The 21687-nt window shown below is 38.8% G+C and overlaps 1 protein-coding gene across 1 annotated transcript in view; it reads right to left on the bottom strand.

Moving 5' to 3' along the window:
• Positions 1 to 13382: 13382 nt before the first annotated feature.
• Positions 13383 to 21687, bottom strand: part of ANXA2 (annexin A2) — a 25437-nt gene continuing 17132 nt past the window's right edge. Inside the window, exons 5-12 of the mRNA XM_009273985.1 lie at positions 19955 to 20045; positions 18504 to 18583; positions 18111 to 18170; positions 17377 to 17470; positions 16539 to 16634; positions 15502 to 15560; positions 14692 to 14814; positions 13383 to 13766 (exon numbers count right to left, since the gene is read on the bottom strand). Coding sequence (XP_009272260.1) covers positions 13707 to 13766; positions 14692 to 14814; positions 15502 to 15560; positions 16539 to 16634; positions 17377 to 17470; positions 18111 to 18170; positions 18504 to 18583; positions 19955 to 20045 — 663 coding nt within the window. The 3' untranslated portion in view covers positions 13383 to 13706. The remainder of the gene's footprint in view (positions 13767 to 14691; positions 14815 to 15501; positions 15561 to 16538; positions 16635 to 17376; positions 17471 to 18110; positions 18171 to 18503; positions 18584 to 19954; positions 20046 to 21687) is intronic.

A 21687-nucleotide genomic window follows, 5' to 3' on the forward strand; every position in this document is an offset into this window, starting at 1 on the left:
GAAACAATGGAGTAAACTAATGTTGAGTCTGTATTTCACAGTATTATGAATACCTCACTTTGTAGATTGACAACTCAAAGTCACACACATGCACACAGGATTCAACAAAAGTAGTTTTCATTTGATAGTTCTAAAAGTCCACCAGAATACACCAAAGGTATCAATTTATGTATCCACAGACAGTATGATATAAATTATACAAATCTGGCACCTATCTTGAATATTCCAGCTCATCTTTAGAGGACTAGGATCATGAGGCAATCCATGTATTACTTTACTTTTTTCCTTGTGTAGAGTGAAGACCTGTATTGGGCATAGCAACATTTTGGCTTAAGTTTTAAGCATATTCTGAATCTCAGACACTTTAGCACAAAAGTAAACTTCATGATTATAGAAAAGCATAGTATTATAAGCATATGCCTACATGATTTTTTAGAATCTGGTGTGACAGGCAAGACTGACATACAGTGTCAGTTTTTCAGCTTATCAAAACAGGAAAGACTAATGAAAGAAAAAAGCAAAGCTGCTTTGATGCAAAGCTACACAAGATAAGAATATACTCTATCGAGAGACTAATTGAAGTAAAAATTTACTGAAGATCATGAGACAGATTCAGATAGTTGCCTTTATTTCAAATTTCTGTGAGGAAAGCAGGTATGGAATCAGATATTTGAAAGGAAAAAAAAAAAAATGGATAAAGCCACCGTGCCTGAAACTGTCACCTTTTTTATCACAAAATACCATTTCAAAACACATGAAAGAATTTATGAATAAAACCTTGATTTTAACCATTCATGCACATTAGCCAGTTACAATTTCCCCTTCTCAGAAATGCATTCAAATTAGAAACAGGGAAAAAAAAGAGAATTAAACAGAATGTGTCTAAATTTTCCATTTTCCACAAATTTTTCTACCTTTATTTTACTCTTTTTTAATGCTAACTGAAATCTTCAAAAGTAATTTAGTCTGTTGCTCAGCCTCAGAATCGTTTTCTGGTAAAAATAAGCCAGGACCATTCATTTCCTATTTTCACTTATTTCACGTAGGCTATCGAAACGTAGGCATACCTCATTTTGCTTTCCTAAGGCCAGAAGGGGAACCTGCAAATCTGCTGGGATTCATGTTTGGCCTGCTGCCTGAAGAACAAAAACTACTTCAGTCAGTCTCAGCACAGAGCTGTTTTACTAGGTTGATACATAAAACTAGGCTTTCCTCCAGTTAAACAACAATAATTTGTTTTAGTTTGATAGGTCCTTCTAAATAATGGTGTCATCAGTAAACATCTGGCTTCTTCCTAGCAGATTAGGCCTCCAATGAGGAAAGTGTGTTTATAATTCTAATTTGAAACACAGCACATTAATATGCTGATTCTCATAATGTTTGCCTTAACCTGTTTGGAGAAATTATGACTACAAATATCTTGTACACAACACCTCTAAACTACCAGCTTGTACAAACAACACAAGAGCCGATGCAGTCTCATACAGATGATTAGAACCACTTCAGAAGCAATCATGATTAGCGCTTTGGCTTGAAGCCATATTTTACACATAAACAAAGCATCTGTTTCTGAGTTCCTGTCCCAAGCTAATAGACCCACCTCCACTATTACTAATAAGCCCATTCAAGCGAGCCAGATGGCCTATCTGAAACAGCCCTGGCTTTTTCCTGAGCTAAGCAAACCAGAGCCATGGAACCAGAGTTGGCTCCAAATCATATTTCCTTGGGCTCTAGGAGCCAGTAAAACGACACGTAAACTGGCTCCACAAAAGAAGAATACAAATGCTGGTATCATCCATTATTTAGAATTGGTGTGAGGCCAACATCTGCCCCTCCAGATGATCCTTTCATGTAGGTACAATGAAGGAAGATGAAAAGTACAGTAGTCTTTTGCAGGAGTTGGTGTACTGCAATGCAGACTGTCACCATTCCTTGCGGGATTTTTTTGCAGACTTTGCAAATCCCTGCCTGCGGCCAAGCAGTACTGCTCATCTGTCCTTGCTGTACATTGTATGTACTTGACAATTGGGTGGTTTTACATATTTAATAAAAGTGTCATATTTAATTAGTAGAACTGGGCTTTGAAAAGGATCTTGTGCTCCTTAGCAGCAACTGGAAGTGCTGAGAGCCAAACAGAGCAGCACTTGGCTGGTTCAGTTCTAAGATCTCTTTTCTTTCCTGTGACCCAACTTCTCACTTAACCAGTTCAGTTTCTAAGTAGATTAGAGTCAAGATGCTCCACAAGCCAAGGAGTTAATGCTGCAGGGAAACCCATAATTGACCTGGCCTAGGAAGACTATTAGAGAGAAATCTCTATATTTTATTTAGAAGCAAACAGACAGGTGGCAGTTAGTGACAGGGAGAGATGGCCGTTTAGGTCGTCTCCCCCATCAAACCACATGTATAAAGAGAACTTCATTTTCCCCCTTCCACTATGATGCATAGGGTGCTTTGTTCCACTACACCGACGACTGAATTTCAGCAGAGTGTACGTCTGCATGAACTATCAAAGACAATTCACTACACCAGGAGCAAATGAACTTCACTCTAAGAGCAGCAGCAGGTCACATCACCCCTGCAGAAGTAAGGAAGTTTTGCAGCGATAAAGTCCTTTCAGAACAGCACAGCCACAGCGAGCATGCTTCTTGTGTACTACTATCCCGAAGCTACAGACAAAAAAATCCTTTACTTCTGTCTCATGGGCATACCAGCAGATTTGCAAAGATATAAACCGCCCCAAACACAGCTATTTTCCCCCCCACCTTGACATCAGAGACAGAAAAATGAATCACTGTAGGAGGGGAAAAAACCCTCATGGAAATGTGCTGAAACAATTGAGGCCTGTCACTCCTCTTCATTAAAGGCAGGTTCCACAGTAGTTATTGAAGCTCTCTGGGATCTCTTGGGATAAAAGCCAGAATAGAAATGTGCAAAGTATTGTTCTTCATATATTTTCCCCGTACTGCCGGTCTTGTGAGCTATGCACACAAGGCATTCCTTGATTTTAAAGGAAAGCCCTGAAGAACAGTCACATTTCACAGCCCAGATCAAGTGCGATCCTGAATCTGTGTCACTGTCCACACTAGCGGCTGAGAACTCAGCTAGACTTTCCTTCGGAGGATAAAGGATTTAGTGAAAGGTGCATAACCAGTATCATCCTGCTATTGCAAGGATTTCAGCTGTTTTTCCTTGAAGGGATTATTTCAGTGCAGGTAAGCAGGAGTATAAGACTCGAATAAAAAAATCTCTTTCTGCATTCCTAGAAATATAAGAACGCATTACCATATACATATGGAAAGAATGACACACGTTCCAGGTTTTCTCACTTCATATTTTGAATTGCACAACACTAGGCATTTTGTAGGGGGAAAAAGAGAGGGGCTTTTTTGTTTTTCCCACTGAGGGGTAGAAAGAAGAGGCTAAGTACAAGGACAAGGGGGAATGGCTTTAAACTAAAGGGGGGTAGATTTAGACTAGATATAAGGAAGACATTTTTTACACTGAGGGTGGTGAAACACTGGCCCAGGTTGCCCAGAGAGGTGGTGGATGCCCCATCCCTGGAAACATTCCAGGTCAGGTTGGACGGGGCTCTGAGCAACCTGATCTAGTTGAAGATGTCCCTGCCCACGGCAGGGGGGTTGGACTAGATGACCTTTAGAGGTCCCTTCCAACCCAAACGATTCTATGATTCTGTGATAAGTAGAAAAAGGAAGAGGGGAAAAGTGATCAGAAGCAAAACCAAACCCCTTGTTTCAAGAGGAAAAGCAGGTTCATGGTTCTTGCAAACTTCATATAATTAACAAAACAAAATGCGTATCACTGATACCAAGCACTGTCTACACTAAGCCTTACTGAGACTAGCATTTTCTTGCAGCTTTTACTAAATTAAGTTATTTGGAATAAATCTTTGGGATTAATTCTACCCTCTGAGAAAGTTGGTTTAACAGGACAATTGGGAATCAAGTCTTAATCCAACAAAACATTATGTGTCCTGAGCAGCCCCTTCCAAAAGACACTAATGGAATCACCAAAGTTTTTACACTAACTCACAGCTGTAAGCCCACCCCAGTCTGCTACTCACAGGGGGAAAAAAAAAAAGCAGCGCTCTGTCATTTCCATAGCGTATGAAATTCTCTGTACCTCTACTGGACAATTACACTGTGACAAAGATGCTGCCCTCACACTCCTCTGCCACAACACCCTGCGTTACCAAGGAGAATTCCCTCATGGTGCCACTCAGTCTTTGCTTCCTCTAGACTGATCATGAGATCTTATCAATTTCATCACAGCATAGGGATTATCAAGCTAATGAAAAATCTCAATGTGTTGCCATTTTTCAGAGAAGCCTTCAAATGCTATTTCCACTATTAATCTATTTGAATAAGAGCACACTAGACATACCGTGAAACAGTGTGAAACATGCACTATCATTCCTTTTAAGCTGAAGAGTTGAGATCCCTTTGCTTATTACTCCCCACCAAATGTTAATGCACAATTTATTTAATGCCTAGTTTTTGTGTGCTGAATTAGCTCACAATGCAGCTGAGTGTCCCTTGTGAGCAAGTGCTCCATTTGCACATGTCAAGCATCCTAGTCTATTTAGTCCTATCCCAACTGCTTAATGTCTGAAACAGAAGCATCCACTACATTCTTCTTGATCTAAACAGCTAATTTAATACCCTTGGACAAAAGGGGCCTGGTGTTTTGGTAAGCTCCCATGGGCCTAACTATCACAAAGAAGGGATTGTTGAATACACACATAAAAAAAAGGAAGAGATAGGAGGCTGGCGGTCTGATCTTTATGACCCACTGATTATTCTATCAGTAAGTAGAAGCATAAATCTAGCTCCTGACCTAACAGAATACTATTTTACTTCCCTTTACTCTATATTTTATCTTTTATAGCCAATAAAACATTAAACATTACAAAAGGTTATGTTCTCACCAATATTTTCACTAAATGACAATAAATTCCAAGTTGAACCAAGCAGAGGTTTCAGCAGCAGCTATCCTGACAGCTGTTTGACACTCTTCCTGCAATTCACTCTGAATACACTAGCGCCACTAATACCAAGAAAGCCCATCTGGAAAATCTGACACTGAATTTGAATCAGTCTAATGACCCTCTTAATGATTTAATGGCAAATCTATACACTAATACAAAACTGAGGTCTTTTCCAATGATCTGGTATAGTATTTACCGTGGAAAGTAAAATTCCTTCCCTCACCCTGCCTTTTTGAACATCCCCGAATACCAAAATCAGTATCAGCCTTCTTAGCTGATCTCCCCGAGCTTTAGATCAAGGCTCTAGACTTGTCCTGGTTTTTATTTCACCTGAGTTAAGAGGGGAAAATTAAAAGAATTGCAGGGGGGAAAAAAAAGGAAGCGAGATGAAGGGACTTCAGAAGGATCAGGAAGGGAACAGACTAAATCTTTAATCCACTGCAAAGCTAAGTACTGCAGTTATCCGGACTATAGGTGTACGAAAGACAGGCACAGTGGAAAAATGGGTCAGAAAAACTACACGCATTTTATGGTCCATTGCTTTGGGAGAGAATGGCAGAGCATGTAGTTGTTTTGAACTGGAGACAGAAAAAAACCACTCAGAACCACTGATCAGCAGACTCCCAAAAGACTGAAGATAGGACGAAGAGCACTGACAGGACAGACATTGCAGGGCAGACAGAACAGTTCTCCTATCGCAACACAAACTTTCCCCAAATGTTTCAGTCTAAAAGTCACCAGCTGTTCTGTTTTTCTATGAAGCATCGTATATTGAACTGTGCATTCTCATCTCAGATGCCTGGTCCCAAGTTTTCAGAGATTCACTATTGTCCTAATGCAATGTAAGACCAAGACCTGCAGCTCAGACAACTGTGAAAGTACTTGCCCACGTGGGAAAATAAGCTCAGGTACATAGGCTACGAAAATTGGATCAAAGCTTCAAAACACATTTCCCAGGCAGCATTTGAGCTGAAACACAATCATTAATGGTCATCAGTCCTGAAGAACTGAACTCGGGAACTGAAAATATTACTGAAAACAGCTCATCACCTGTTGCAGTAGGTTTGCTATATCAGGAATTACTTAAATTTTTTTCTTTTTAATTTAAAAAGAATAAATTAATCTCTAATTTAAAAGGGAAACTGAGGCACAGATAAGCTAAATGACTTGCATAATGTCACACAATAGATGAAGAACAACAGGGGAACCACAATCAGACAATTCTGTCCCACACAGTGTTTCTTTTGTTCTTCTATCAATGAGTCCAAACTGCTGCCAGACTAATTAAACAGAGAGCAGTATACCTTAGTAAGACTGTTTTAAAACATGCCGTCATGACTACACTGGGAAAATGTAGAAAATGTTAGCTAGCATCTTGTTTGGGGGGAGAAGAGGACAGCTCTACTTATAAAACACATTAACTACTGTATTAATCCTGAATCAAGAGCATTTTCACAACCCAATTCATGTCTATTTATAATTGGTGACAACTCATATGATCCCTTCAGTTATGATTTTTTCTAAAACAAGGAGATTTTCTAGTGGCATAGGAATATGTGATGACGAAGATGAAGCTAAGAGACAGAGAAAATCTGGGATCAAACAGCCAGGACATCTGCAAGCCCAATATCTGCCCTGTTTAAGAGAAACTCTGGACAAGGTCAATGGAGCACTGTCCTGGCTGACGGGCCTGCAACACTTCAAAACCTGGTAAATACCTGATATTAGGAGGCAGTCATACAATATGAGACTCAGACACTGAAAGGTAGGTAGACACCTAATTCCCACTGCTAAAAATGACAGGTCTAGATCTTCAGAGACGTTGGAGTGCCTAATATTCTGCATTGAAGACTGAAGACACAGACCTGAATTTATAGATGACTCAAGCCCAGCATTTCACTTACTTGGACAGCTCAGGCAGGCTCTTACAGCTTAACAGACACATCACACCAGGGATCACAGTATTACCTTCCCATCTCATGAGTTTCGTTTGATAAATTACGCACAACATTCCCTTCTTTTCTTTCTAATATTTAATCAGAGCAAATCAATCTGTGTATGTGAATTAGCTGCTACTTACCTGACTTCATGTCCTTTTAAAATACATTTCTTACACACAGAACCAAGAGAGGCATCTGTGCAGTCTATTCATCTAATGTCAAGGTGTTTTCTGAGCTACAACCTAGATGAATCCAAAATATATGCAACACAATTCATTAAAACAAAAGAGAGAGAAAAGTAGATTGCAGCTTCTCTTCCTAGGTTCTGTGCTGCTGAGTCTGAGCTTGACTCATGCACACATGGTCAGCCTCCGAATATTTTGTCAGAGCATCAGTTACCTTACTGAAGTTCATTATTTTGAGCCTTTTGGCTCCTACCCAGTACCAATTACAAAACACAAAACAAGCAACAACAATCATCACTGATTACAGATACAGCAGCTTATTTCTGAAATAAATGCACTTCTGATTTCTCCCCACAATCCTGTCTTCTGTGTATGGCAATAAATGGTGGAGGATTTTGTCAGTTCATCAGTTACCTTACTGAAGTTCATTATTTTGAGCCTTTTGGCTCCTACCCAGTTCCAATTACTTGTTTTAAAACACTGCATGAGCATCATCACTGATTACAGATACAGCAGCTTATTTCTGAAATAAATGCACTTCTGATTTCTCCCCACAATCCTGTCTTCTGTGTATGGCAATAAATGGTGGAGGGAGGAAATAACAGAAAAAGTCAAATCCCATCTTATTAGTTTTTTATTTTCTTCTACATGACACACACAAACTAATACAGCTCATATCCAGGCACATTTTGAACTGACAGACCAACCCCACTCTCTCAAAGTAAAATAAATTAGACCAAGACAGAAGAGGAACAGAAAAAGGAGGAAAACTGACCCATCTACTCATCAAACATGTAGCATGAGAGACTTGAACATAATCAGAAAATAAGAAGCAGTTGCTTTAGTAAGACTTTCTCCATTAAAAAAAAGGCAAAAAACCTAGCCACTGTCCCAGATGTAATTCTAACTTACATCAGCCTCTTCTCACCTTGATTTACCCCAAAGATTTACTAAATAAAATCCTTTAATATAAAGGGTTTAAAAACAAACTATTAAAACCTTGAAATGTTGAGTGTGCATTTGCAATACACAAATTTGCAAGAGACCAGAAAAAAAATCCTCCTGTAATCCATCATTTGCAGTAACAGCATTATGAGATGTAGTCACAGTCCAGAACCACTATACAGTACAATGTTTTCTGCTTTCCTACCTACAGGGAAAAACCTTCCTCCAATGAGGAAGGAAATTCAGAACTGAGAGTTCACAGTAAAACCTAAAACACACCTAAAGACGTCCTAACACCATTTTTTTTGAATGAGAAGGAAAAAAATAGAAGTGGGAAAGAATTTAGGTCCCCTATTATTAATGTATTTATTGTACAATGCCAACTGTTGCATCATTGTTAATATATTTGTAATAAGTTAATTGCAGTACTGTCTCAGAAACAAAATTTAATTTACTATATAATCATAGAAAGCCTACAAAGTAATACTCATTTAATGTTTTTATTACAAAATCTTTTAAAAAATATTTTTCCAAAATATTTACCCATCTTTAGTGCTTCATAAGTCTAAAAGATTTTTTTTGTTGCATTTATTTTAAAATCAAATAGTACTAAAGCTACTTTAAATAAACCCCTCTCTTTCATGGAACACAACTTCAAAACATTTAATAAATTCAACATTTCATAAGACGACCATTTTGGATCAGGTAATTCATCCTGATTTCTACACGTAAGTGATAAAATAGATTTAATGAGTATTCTTTCAATAATAATAATAAAAGCAAATTTTCAGATAAGTTCTGTGTATGCTTAGAAATAGCCTTCACAAGTCTTAAAGCTTGTTTTCACCTTACAAATAAACCATTACCTGAAAGTAAGTAGGTATAAACCAGCCAGATAAGGACACTTAGCAAAGGAGAGAAGAATATTGGCCAAATTACTTAGTAGCTATTCAATCAGGAATTCACAAGCAATATACTCTGTTCCATAATTAACATACCTGCATATATTTCTTCCAATCAACCTTCTTAAATAACAAGATATGATTATTTTTTTCTGTTAAGCATTAAACGGGACCTTAAATAAGCCATACTAAAAAGGAAGTTCAATGAATATCTTCTTTTCTTAAGGCACTAAAAATGCATAAGCTGAACATAAACAAAGTCACCTCACAAAATTGAACAAATTCTTTCTGTATTAAAATTTTAAAAACATTCCCTGGTGTGAACACATCAGTCAGACGAGAAGGAAAGGAAGATTAATACACATGAATAAATGGAAATATCTCCTTTAGAAAAGCTACTGTAATGGCACATGTATTTTATTGTTAGTAAAGATAGTGAAAATGCAAAGAGTGTGCAATTGCTAGCAATTAAATTCTAAAGTGCTAATATGAAAATAGCAAAAGATATGGTGATGTATTTAATTTTCTACAGAGAAAATAAGAATGAGTACCTGTTTTAAATCAGGAAGCAGCAGATAATGTCATGATCAAAACCACTTCCTGTTAAAGAGGGGGGAGAAAATGCCTTTACAGTTATTGTCATCATGAATCCACTCTTTGGAAGGTTATTTATAGAAAACCTTTCAGTTTTGAAAATTCATAACATGATTAGAATCTAAGAAATCATTTGGGTTGCCTAAGCCTGAAAGAGAACAATTACAAAATTTGGTTAAGTATTCCAGAGAACATAGCCAATTTCTAGAAACACAAAAAATACTGGAAGATGAAACCGAATTTTTGACATGAAGGCTTAGAGTCAGGGAATGTAAATGTTTGGAGAGAGCAGAGTTCATAATATATATAGTGAGATTTATTAGGATTTTTTGTTTTGTTTTGTTTTGACTGCAGGAATACTTGAAGCTTTCTCTGAGCTCCCTCTTGTGAGCAGCTGCTGACAGTGCGCCAAAAGCATGGTCAACAGCAGGACTCGAATAACGTATACGTTGCAATTCCGTATTAAGTTACTTGTTTCTTAACAGATCATACCCCAAAGGACCTTGCGAATAGAAATGTTTGGCTCCAAGGTATTATCCATATACAGTTATCTTTCCTTGGAAGGAACAGAATATAAATAGAAGGACCCCCCACCCAAAATCCCAAATCTGCTTCTCCATCTCGTGCTTCTGAAGAGCTCACCACCCCTCATTGCAGTGAGAAAGACTACACTCGAGGAACAATCTTTATAAACAGTCATAGCAGTGTTCAGAGAGCAAGCATTACCCATTTTAGAAGTAAAATGATACATACATTTTAAAAGCAAGCACTTAAAGAAAGCTTCTATCTTGCAAGGAACCTTTTCTTTTACCAGGATGTAAACGTTGGCTGAAGTTTTGACTGAACTACAATTTATTTTAATTAAACCATTCTAAACCTGTTTCTCACTTGTAAAACATCTTGCATTACTCCTTATCAATGCACTGCAATAATAAACTGCTTGTTTTTATAAGATGTTTAGATGTTGTGCAAATGGAGTTACAAATTGCAGAAATAAAGATTTTTGCACCAAGGAACTAGCACAGCCTAGTACAGGCCTGACAGCTATTCCGCATTTGCAAGCATTTAGTGACTTTATCTTACTCTGAATTAGACTGTTTAGACTCTGACTTAGATGAATTCCTTTGAAATCTGAGGAAGGGAATTCTGTATAAGGAACAGTAAAGGTCACCCTTATGCATACAACTGAAAACCACACCAAGGAAACCACCTACAGCCATGCTAGAAACAGCATTACTTTCTTAGCAGGTGTTTTAAGTTGATACTTGCCCAAAGGCACACTTCTTTAGCCCTATATTCCAATGTCTGTATTACACAGCCGGTCTGATACGAGGCTAGTACAAATCCAATTAAATCCTACTACTGCTATTTGTTGTGTAATTTGGGATAGCCAAAGAAACAGTGCCAATGAAGTGTAAAATATCAAAGGAAAACTTTTTGTTGTTGCATGTGTTATTGGAATGGGAACTCCAAAGAGCAAACACAATAAAATAAATCAAGATCTGACCTGAAGAAAACTGCAATTGGACCCTTTCTTCACACATTCTTGGGACAGCAAAGATCTGGAGAGGCAATTTTTTTTTTCCTGAAGGTAAATAGATCTTACATAGAGCAGTCTAAATTACATCATCAGCAATTCTAAGTTTGATTATTTTTTTTTAATCATGTGTTCAATTTGCCAGGTGGGGAATTATTAGTAAAACGTTGCAACACTGCCAAGCACCATTCTTCAAGGTATTCCTGACATTCACAGTCCCGAAAACTTTATTTTTACAATACATCTCCATGGACAGGGACCTACCTTGCATATTAGCGAGCCTGCAACCAAATGACAGGATCAACACCAGAGCTTGCAAATTTGTTCCTATCTGGAACATCAGTAAGCCAGTAACACAAAAAAAAAGAGAAAGTTTAAAAAAAAAAGTAGTCCTCAGCAACACCAACAAACAACTTCAATTCCATTCTAGAAAGCTTCTAGATCTCACAGCAGACTCATTTGCTTTCTAGTCTACAGTTAGCAAAAATGGTCCTGGCCTTTGAAATCATGCCAGTTTATTTAACATTGCCTTGCTTCCAAAGAAAGACTGCCTGCAATTGTGAACATCCTGTAGCAGTGAGGCAGAGCATGCTAGCCATCAAATTCTAGTTGTTCATTCCACCGACTGGAAAAATGCCTGCCGTTTGATTTCTTTTATAGGGCCACATTTGAGCAAGCAAAGTTTATAGAGATGACTTACCTAATTAGATTCAAAGAGTGATTTGCTATCTCAGCAATAGTTTTTAAATGTACAAATCTAGACAGGCATTTTGTAAACAGGTGTGAATGACACTGCTCCATCAGGCATTAAATTGGAGCTGCTCCTGACAAATAGTATCATTTGTGCATTTAAGTTACCAGTATTTTATCAACTGCAGTTTTTTACACCAAATATTCCTTGTGGTGTACAGCCAATGATATTTCAGCAAGATCTCTCACCCTTTTAATAGCATGAAACAGGTTACTGTGTGCTTCTCATGTCTTTTCCGAAAGGTTGATTTAAAAAGTCTCAACATTATCTCTGAGGAACGTATCAGCCTTTGAAACAGGGCTACAAACCAGGTAATGCCCGAGGGAAAACAGCTGATACTTGCAGGCAGTTTTGTATTTCCAAAGAAACAACAGCTGGGAAAGGAGGAAATTATTTTCTCTCATGCCAATTATTTAATATTTATATTACAGCTGTACCCAAGGCCTCTGTGCTAGGCCACGTGTGGATACACGAGCACCCAAAGAGCACTCGGGCTTGGCCCTCGCACGAAGATGGCTGCTCCCCTCAGCCTTCAGGCGTGAGGGTCCAAATGCAACACTCACAGCTGGAGAGAAAGCTTTGCTCTTTACACCTTTGTCCTAACATTTGGATATGACCTTCATACAGTAGCAGAAGATAACTTTACAGTAAGGCAAGAAAAGTGCATTCTACCGGGTGAGCTTACTTCACCGTGGCTACAACTGAAGACTGAAATAGCTGTCACCACACGAGGGAAACAGGAGCCCCGAGCGCCCAGCTCAACTGCAGGGGCACGGCGAGCGCCTGCAACCCCCCTTGACGGCTCTTCGCTGTGCTGCGGACGGTCCGAAGTCCCTCAGCTGGACGCGAGCCCGCCCCGTCCCCAGGACGCGCGGAGGCCGACTCGCCGCTCCGAGGGCCGCGGCTGGGGACGCCCCGGCCCCGCCCGCCCTGCCTCTGGGTCTGGCCCCTGCTGGCCAGGCAGGGAGCACAGATAGCCCCTGCCTCCGCACCCACACCTGCTCTCAGGGGGGCGGGGAGGGCGGGAAGAAAGGCGGGAACCTCCCGCCTCCCTAAAATAAGCAGCAGCGCAGTTCGTTCCTTCTTGCTTCCCGGCCTGGCCTGACGCAGCGTGCCATAGCGCCGGGCCTCCTGGAGGAAACGCTTACGTTGCAAACGGGCTGTTTTAAATGTTTAAGAGGGATTCAAAACTATTTGCCCCTCGCACACAGGCACAGAAAATGTATAAATGTTTAAGAGGGATTCAAAAGTGTTTGCCCCTTGCACGCAGGCAGAGAAAGGTGGGGCTCGGGTTTTCGTGACGCTTATTTGGGGGGAAAAAAGGAAAAAAAAAAGAATGGTTTTGCTTCTGCTGAGAAACTGAATCACTAAACGGGAAGAGCTTCGAGGGAGGAAGGCAAGGTTTCAGCCACAAGTAGTGAACCCTGGGAGGAAAAAAACAACACAGAAAATGGACAGTGAAGGCTAAATATGTATCAATTGTTCACACAGTTTTCAAATTAAAGGTCTGAAAGAGACCCGTCTTCTTAAAGTAAAACTTCAGGTTTATTTATGTTTTATTAGAAACATCGCACAGAGCGGCAGAGTCTTTCACAAGCACTTGTAACCTCGTTTATCTTTGGAAGGTTAGTTTCTCTGGCTATACGCTGTTAGGACCTTTGGCAGAGCCAAGCAGAGCACTGCTGCTGAGAAATGCACACAGCACCGGAAAGCATACTACATCAGTGGTCTTGCAGATATAAAGGCAAGTCAAGGTTAGCTAGGCAAGTCAATTTTTTCTAGGATTACAGTAAAATGAAGAGCAAAAAAGGCATGTCTCTGGATTTGGGTTTCTTCCATCACAGTTTTCAGTCCTCTCCACCACACAGGTTCAGCAGCGCCCTCTGGTAATCCCCTTTTGTGTCTTGCTGTAAAGCAAGGGAAGAAAAATACAAAATACATAAGAGGAAACAGTCAACAAATATGAAAGTATATGCATTATATTCTAAACCTGTGGGACAGACTATGTTTCGCAGTGGAAGCCTTGTCAGCCTGGAGGAGACTATCTATACTGAGTCTTACTTATGTGTGAACTGAAACTATTTAGTATTCTTGCAATACAAATGCACGGCCAAGAAGGGAGAGGAATTTTGGTATCAAAAAAAGGAACACAACAAACGAAAGCTGAAGGACTCGATTCTGTTTCTTCTCACTGATCACTGCAAAAATCATACATCAAGTTAACTATTTTGAAAATTTGCTTATAATCTAAAATTGACATCTTCAGGAAAAGATTCTGGCTTAAGATTTTGACTCAACTTCATCTACACAAGGAAGAATGTATCATAAGCTGTTGTGAGGGTGGGTAGAAGACTAGTTTTTGAACAGATGCACAAGCTCTTTACCTATGCCTGCAGTTAAATAAAACCTAGCACCTATAGCTCCTGCCCAATCAGCAACGGACAAAAATCACTCTAGCTAAAAAGCCTGCTCCTTGGGCACTGAAATGAAAGGGAGCAGCAATTCAGATGCTCTATTTTCATTCAGCAATCACAGAGCAATTCTGTCTTTTCTTTTGGTCTGAGGACAGGGACAGGTGAACAGAATTTTCCTTCATAACACATCAGCTGATTGCACAAAGCCTACGTATACCCTCAAGTGGCTGCCAGGAGTTGTACCAGCAGTAGACTGTAAAGTTAAAGGTGGGTTTTTCGATAGTGCATGGATAGTAACGTATTATTCTCACTGCAGCCTCTAAAACACCTCCCATGAATTCTAATGGTATGATTAATCCAATGAGGACTGCTGCAAAGGTCCGTACAACTGATATAAAACGAAAGCTGAAAAACTTACCTGGATGAAATAATAGAGAGATTTTCCATATTTCCTCTTGAATTCACTCTTAATTTTCAGCATGTCAACCTCGCAGCGGGAGACCATAATCCTGATCAGAACCTTGTCACGGGTTCCCTTGCCCTACAAGCAGATACACATTTAGAACTGTAATAGCTGAAATGTGTAGAAGGCCACTGCACCTAACGGTAATACAGCAAACTATCTTTTAGCAGTAAACCGGCATCTTTTATTGCTACATCTCAGTTGCAATGAATTAAATCTTCTAACTAAGGTCATTATTATGATCCAGGAATTTAAGGGTGAACATACCTTTCTCATCAGCAGTGTTTGACCAACTTCCAGTCACAAATCTAGCTACTTAGTCTGTAAGCAGCAGTTCTGGTTCACCAGGAGGTCTTCCTGGTATTGCCTAATGCCTGTCACCAGGCGTTTCTCTTTCATCCCTTTTCTTTAGAAAATGTTCTGAGGCAAATTTAGTGTCTTATTTTGGCACTTCAATAAACAGATTTTTCTGCTATCAGCCCCTGGTTACCTGCAAAAGATGTGTCTAACTGCTAATTATAGTCATCTGATCTAATACAGATCATTATCATGAGACCCTTCCCTATATTTCCCTATACCAGACACATCTGAATAGATGGTCTAGGCTCGTAACTGTTAAAGTATGCTTTTGAACAATACTAAGTCGTTGTTAATTTATTCACATGCCAGTCACACATCATATGAATGAAAGGGCTTAAGGAATCAAAATTTGGTGAAACAATGGCAAGAAAAAAATAAGTAGAAAGGAAGAACAGTCATCCCTACCTTCATGGAATCATACAGTCTGTCCGCAAAATACAGCTGTTTGTTCTGAATGCACTGGACTGAAGAGAGAGAGAGAAGAATAGTTAGACATCCTGCCCATACATGGAATAGCAGAACACAGAATCTTTGAGCTCTTTTTAAATTCATGATAAGTAGTCAAAATAAGGTTTTCAGCAAAATTTTCTACAAAAGGGGACATACAAAAATTATTTTCACCTGAGTTGTTACTTCGAAGTTGTTTGGCTAAGCTTGTGATTGAACCACAAATGCTTACAATCTGAGAAAGTATTTCCGTCCATCACTAGTATCATTTCAGAACGCTAGCCCTCCTCCACACACACACCACAATTCATTCTTCCACTTCTATAAGCAACCTCTTTTCTGAAAACACTCAATTGTATGTTAATCCATGAGACGCCTCCCTTTCAAGGATGAGCTCTGTTTATTCTCCATTTGCATTACAAAGCTCTCGGTTCACCCTTAGTCTGAAATAGATTTTCCTCTTAAAGTCCTCTTAAACTTGGCAACATCCTTGTCATCTTCATCTCATGCCGTAGTACCAGCCTTACACCCTGCCTCCCCATTTCAGAGAATTCAGTGCCAAATCAGCTCTTTTATTAGCCTCTAGCATCCTCCACTGCTCGTCTTCTCCTCTCACATTGTTCTCTCTCCAGCCTATGTCTATATTGAATACTTAAATGTGTTCAGCTATAGTTCCAACCTTTTTGTTTGTTTGGGGAAACAAATATTAAGCCTCTGTATCAAACAGAAGTGGAACTAACAACAAATCACAAAACACATGCGTTTTTGTTTTCATCTGGAAAGCAAGGTTTATATTTTGCAGAGGGCAAAAATATGCTACTTCTCAATACTTGTAATATCCTAAAATACACTAGTGGATCCAATAATGCCAGCACGTCCAGTTTATTTCTCGTCCAGCAACACAGTGGAAGCTGGGCCCTATCCTTATCACGATACACTGCAAGAGCACTGAAAAGATCCTATCTAAAGAGAGTCTTTACTTCAGGGTAACTCACCAAGATTAAGAAAGGCATTCTCCAAATCTCCCTTAACCTCCTTCCTGATGCTCTCCAACATATCATATGGGCTGTAGCTCTTGTACCTGTCAAACACTATCACAAGAAAGAAAACAGGTGAAATCAAAACCAGACCAAGAACTGGCAAAAGTAACCACCCAAATCAAAAACATAGGAACAGCAATGCAGAGACACATGGTTAAAAAATACCTGTCCAAGTCCTTCTGAGAACTTTATCTTAAGTACAGCCTAAGTTTGTCAGCTGACAGTAAAGTTCCTGTGCTATGGCCTTTTTGTTTTCCTCGAACACCTCCATAATCTGGTAAAATACTATTTTAATCCTGTACTAGTATTTTTTGAAACAACAGTGCTTTAGGCCCTGAAAAGGAAAGTCTTCAAATGGCTTTCCCAGGTGCTTCTTACAGCAGTATCAGAGCTGCTTTTCAGAGTCTTCACTGTCAGATTTTAACACATGACACAGTGAAGCTACCCTAGGACAGAGGGAAAAGCTAAAGGACTTCTCAAGGTCTCCTGCATCCATGTTTTCTAGATTTGTTAACATTTTTGTTCTCAGTGTACGTGACATACAGTTGAGCATTGTTACACCTGTGTAAAAAAGAGCTCTACACACATTCAAACTGAGATTAACACATCCACAGAAATAACTATATTTAAAAAAAAAAATTAACAGCTTGGACATGAATTAAGATTTATGAGATCTCCTATGTTTTATGAGTGCTTTTCACACTCATTTCAATCATATTTGGAACAAAATAGTTACCACTTCGGTATAATTTTCTCTTACAGGAAAAAAATAAATCTGTCTCTTGAATAGTACCTTTCTGCAGGTGGGGGACACTTCTTTCAGTCATAATGTTGATCCACTTGGGAACATCAGTTCCCTTTCTCTTCACACCAGCATCATAGAGCTCCTGGGGTTAGAATGAAAAGCAAAATCATGAAAATCAGGAGTCATACAAAAAGACATTGCAAATGTATACAGTTCCCTTACTGGAAAACAAGCACTACTGGAACTGTGTCAGTGGGAGAAACACAAAAGGACACATGGTTAGGCAGACCACCAGGACAAGATCTATGGATCTAATCTGAAACTAAGACTAATTACTTTGTATTTCCTCTATCTACAGGATTTACTCTGTATTTAGCTCTGTTTACCTCAGCAGAACTGCTCTTGACAGATACAGTTGTAATAAACAAGCATTAGCAGCCACTAAGTTCAATGATACTTTTCTCAATCTTACACAATTACTTCTTCGCAATGGATGTGTTTCCTTTCGTTAAAGTCTCTTTCTCGATATGCCCAAGGGAAATACCAAAGAGCTTCTGTATAGGTACTAGCGGGTAAGTAGCCTGTGAAAACTGATAACTGAAGGGATCAGGATTGCCAGCGGCAGATACCTTGACAGGATGCAAACGTGACTGTGCAAGACAATCTGAAATACACACACCTACTTTATCATAAACGCTTCTCGCTCCCAAAGTATTTGTACTTTCAGTATCCCCAAAAGCTTGATCAACTTAAGACATTTAACAGTCACTACCAGCACTTACCCTAGCATCCTGGTCAATCAGCTCATAATCAACCACAGAGGTATCTTCACACCTTTTGCCCTTCAAACAAGGATAGCAGTATTTAGAAGAGGTTTAACAGACAGTAAGCAGTTTGCTATATGCATATTCTTTTCTCTTTGATTTTTTTACTCTGAATTTGCTAAATGAGTAACAGTATGCTCCATCCCCATTATGAAGCTGCTGCTATGAATGCTGCATTTCTGTCAAAGTATTTTGCCCTTCAACATTTGAATTTTTTTTCCCCAAAAAGACAGTGAAAATACAAGGAAATTTAAAAGTGAATCAGAAATCCAATTGTTTTACTGGCAGCCATCAGTCAGTTACCAAAGGGCAGGCACATAAGGAAAAGTGGAAAAATACGAACAGACCTACCTTGGCCAGGGCAACCATTAGCTTGCGGAAGTCACCAGATGTGTCTGATATAATGTCCTTTTCCAGTTCTGTCTTGTACACTAGAAAACAAAAAATTATTTTCAAGTAAATGGTGTCCTACAGATACTCCTTTACAAGAACAGCTGCTAATTACTGTGTTTTATGCACATAAACAAACAGCTACAATCTAAGTCACATGTGGAAGACGAAACAAATGCATGCTTGCATACAACAAAAACAACATTGCTACCAGCTAGTCATGGGAGTTCCCATGCAATCAAAGTCTGTCATGGAAAGATAACAGGAAAACCCGAGACTGTTAAAAGGAAGGGAATATTGTTTTAAGCTCAATATCCTGTTAGATCATTCTTAGCTACCAATGAATGTTTGCTTGTTTGATAAACACAGCTTTTAGGCCTTCTCCACTCGTGGATTTATGACTGGACAACTGCAATTACAAGTTTTATATAACGCAAAAGACAAAAGCTGTTACGATAAATCAAAGGAATGCTGTGTGTGATTCTGGTCTGGTATCTAAACATTTTAATTGCTTTCCAAGTGGTCATACTCCATATTGCTACAAAATCACATTCTCCCTTCTTTTCAGCAGCAACCTAATCTACAGCAGCAACATTCTCTTTGCTGATACGTACTATTTTTTTCAATACCGGCCATTAAGACTACATTGGTTTTGCTTGTCCTTTTTGACTTAGCCAGCACCTTACCAGAATTGCTTGACAACTATTAAGCATTAGCACACAGCAACTTTCTACATTTCAGTCTATTCATGCTGAAGCTCAACTCTGAAGCTCAGGGAAACAAACAGGCACTAGACAGCTGCACTACTGAATTGCGATAAACCCAACCAGAATGGCCAATATAAAAATGTAAGGAATATTAAAGGAAAAGTAATATTTTTTGAGGATGGATCTTAGATCACTCTTACATCTACTTATAAATCAACTAAGAATTACAGCTTCAATCAGATAACATGCTTTAGAAAAGTTGAAAAACAGAATATATGCTTTTATGAAGTTTTATTTCATGTCTTTTCTGGCAGGTCTACCGAATAAGCTTACAAGCGTGCTTCAGTAGATTTCAGATTCACCTACTTATTACATAATTGATTCTAGAATCCATAAATCTAACGTCATTAATTCTGTCACTATGCACAGAATGCATGTAGCTTACAAAAAACCTAATTTAGACACAACTTATATGAGTAGTAAACATTCTCCAATTTGTTTGCTACCAAGCAACAAGATGAAGCTATATAAATACACACAAATATCCAGGACACCAGTACAAAATAGTATCTTATGTCCAACTGCCAGAGAATCAAAGCCGATGTTGTGTAAGCAACTCTAATAATCAAATTCACACTGAGGGGAACTTATCCAAGTAACTTAGTGTAAAAACATAGTACATTGAAACTTTCAAAGTAAACTTACTTTCCCTGTAGACTCTGTTAATTTCACTAAGCTCCTGATTTGTTCGTGAGCAGATGATTTCAATGAGTGTGTCTTCATCAGTTCCCAGACCCTGCAACACATATATGATTCAGTTAGGTGCTAGAAATGAACAGGCGTGCTTGAATGGTTTAAAAAATATTTTACAGGCATCTCCTTTCTCCCACTCTAACAGTTTCACAACCATTCAGGGATATTTTTTGCTAACTGTGCCTGAGAAACCCCAGATGGAAGATTTTTAGTTGCCAAATAAAACTGAGAGGTCTTACATAAAATTTCAAAGCCACTTTTGTGATCAAGGTCAATGAATAATCAGTGCTTTGAACCAAGCTGCGTTATTACCGTTTAATAAGTAGTATAGGTATTAGCACTATAACAAAATTACAAACCACATCAAAACATATCAGCTATTGATTAAACCTCATAGTAACTCAGATACTCCAAAATAATGTGGCTTGACCAATGTGTTCTAAACCTTGTTCAATTATTTTACATAGATAAACAGCCAAATTAAAAAAAAAAAATTAAAAAATTGCTAACAACACTGCCATATTCTTGCTCCTGGAGAAAGACAGGAAACTCTGAAGGACGGGCTCAGAACAGAAGACTAACTTGGATGAGCTGAAGATGCTTCTCTCTCCAGTGACCACTAAGGATGTCTGGGTTACTAGTTGGTAAAGCCATCCGGCAGCCAGATGCCTCAATATTTTGAAAAGAAACTTCTAAAAAAATAGACTCCACTGGTGATTTTTTCATTCTGTTTTGTTTCTTACCTACCAATGAACCATGTTCACGCTAATCTCATTACCCTCATCTTCCAGCATCACCAGCAGACAGAAAAAACACTCTTACGCATCCTGTTGGCCTTAACAAACAGCATCCTATCTGTAACAGAATGTCATTTTGTATGTGGCAAAAATGGCCATGGTTTCCACAGGACTCCAAGAGGAGTCTGCCGGGTAACATCTTGGGAAAACTTCTCATGCTGCAGTCTTTCACATGTGGAAAATGGATGTAATTATGTGGAAAACTACCCTCTTGGAAAAAATGTCTCTATTGAAGGAAAAAAGAGAGAGAGGACTAAAGCCAAGCAATTTTATAAAAATGGCTCACAGCTAAGAGAATTAGGAAAGCTTTCCACAGAGTGGTTCTAATAGGTATCTGGAGAAGAAATGAAGGCTAACAAAACTTAAGATTTTCTAAATATTTTTTAAGTATTTTGTAAGAATGTGTACCAGAAAAATAATTAATTCCTCAGTGATAACTTTGCTTTACCCAACTTTGATTCCCGTGTCATAGCTTATTATGCTCTATGTATCAAGTCAAACTTAAGCTCAGGCAAATTAAGAACATTAGACTAGGTGCTTGAGAGTTGGGAATAGCTGACCTATGGAGAGAATAGAATATTCCACATTTGTGACTACTCTGAGGTAATGGCTTGGTCTTTGGGCTGTAAATACAGCATAAATGCTATATAAGTATATGGTCATCCTACTTTTAACATATCAGATGTAAGACCTTAAAAAAACCCCCAAAAAACCCAAACCAAACTCATCTGATTCACAGTAAATTATGGATAGCCTCTACTTAAACCAGAAGAGGGCAGCATCTGATTACTCAAAGAAGGGATTTGGCCCATAATTAGAGTTACCATCTCCATACTGGGTTGTTTTTTTGAGTTTGGGGATTTGAGGTCCAGGTTTTTTTTGGGGGGA

Source organism: Aptenodytes forsteri, unplaced genomic scaffold, assembly GCF_000699145.1.
Source record: "Aptenodytes forsteri isolate BGI_AS27 unplaced genomic scaffold, ASM69914v1 Scaffold239, whole genome shotgun sequence".
Taxonomy (NCBI): Eukaryota; Metazoa; Chordata; class Aves; order Sphenisciformes; family Spheniscidae; genus Aptenodytes; species Aptenodytes forsteri.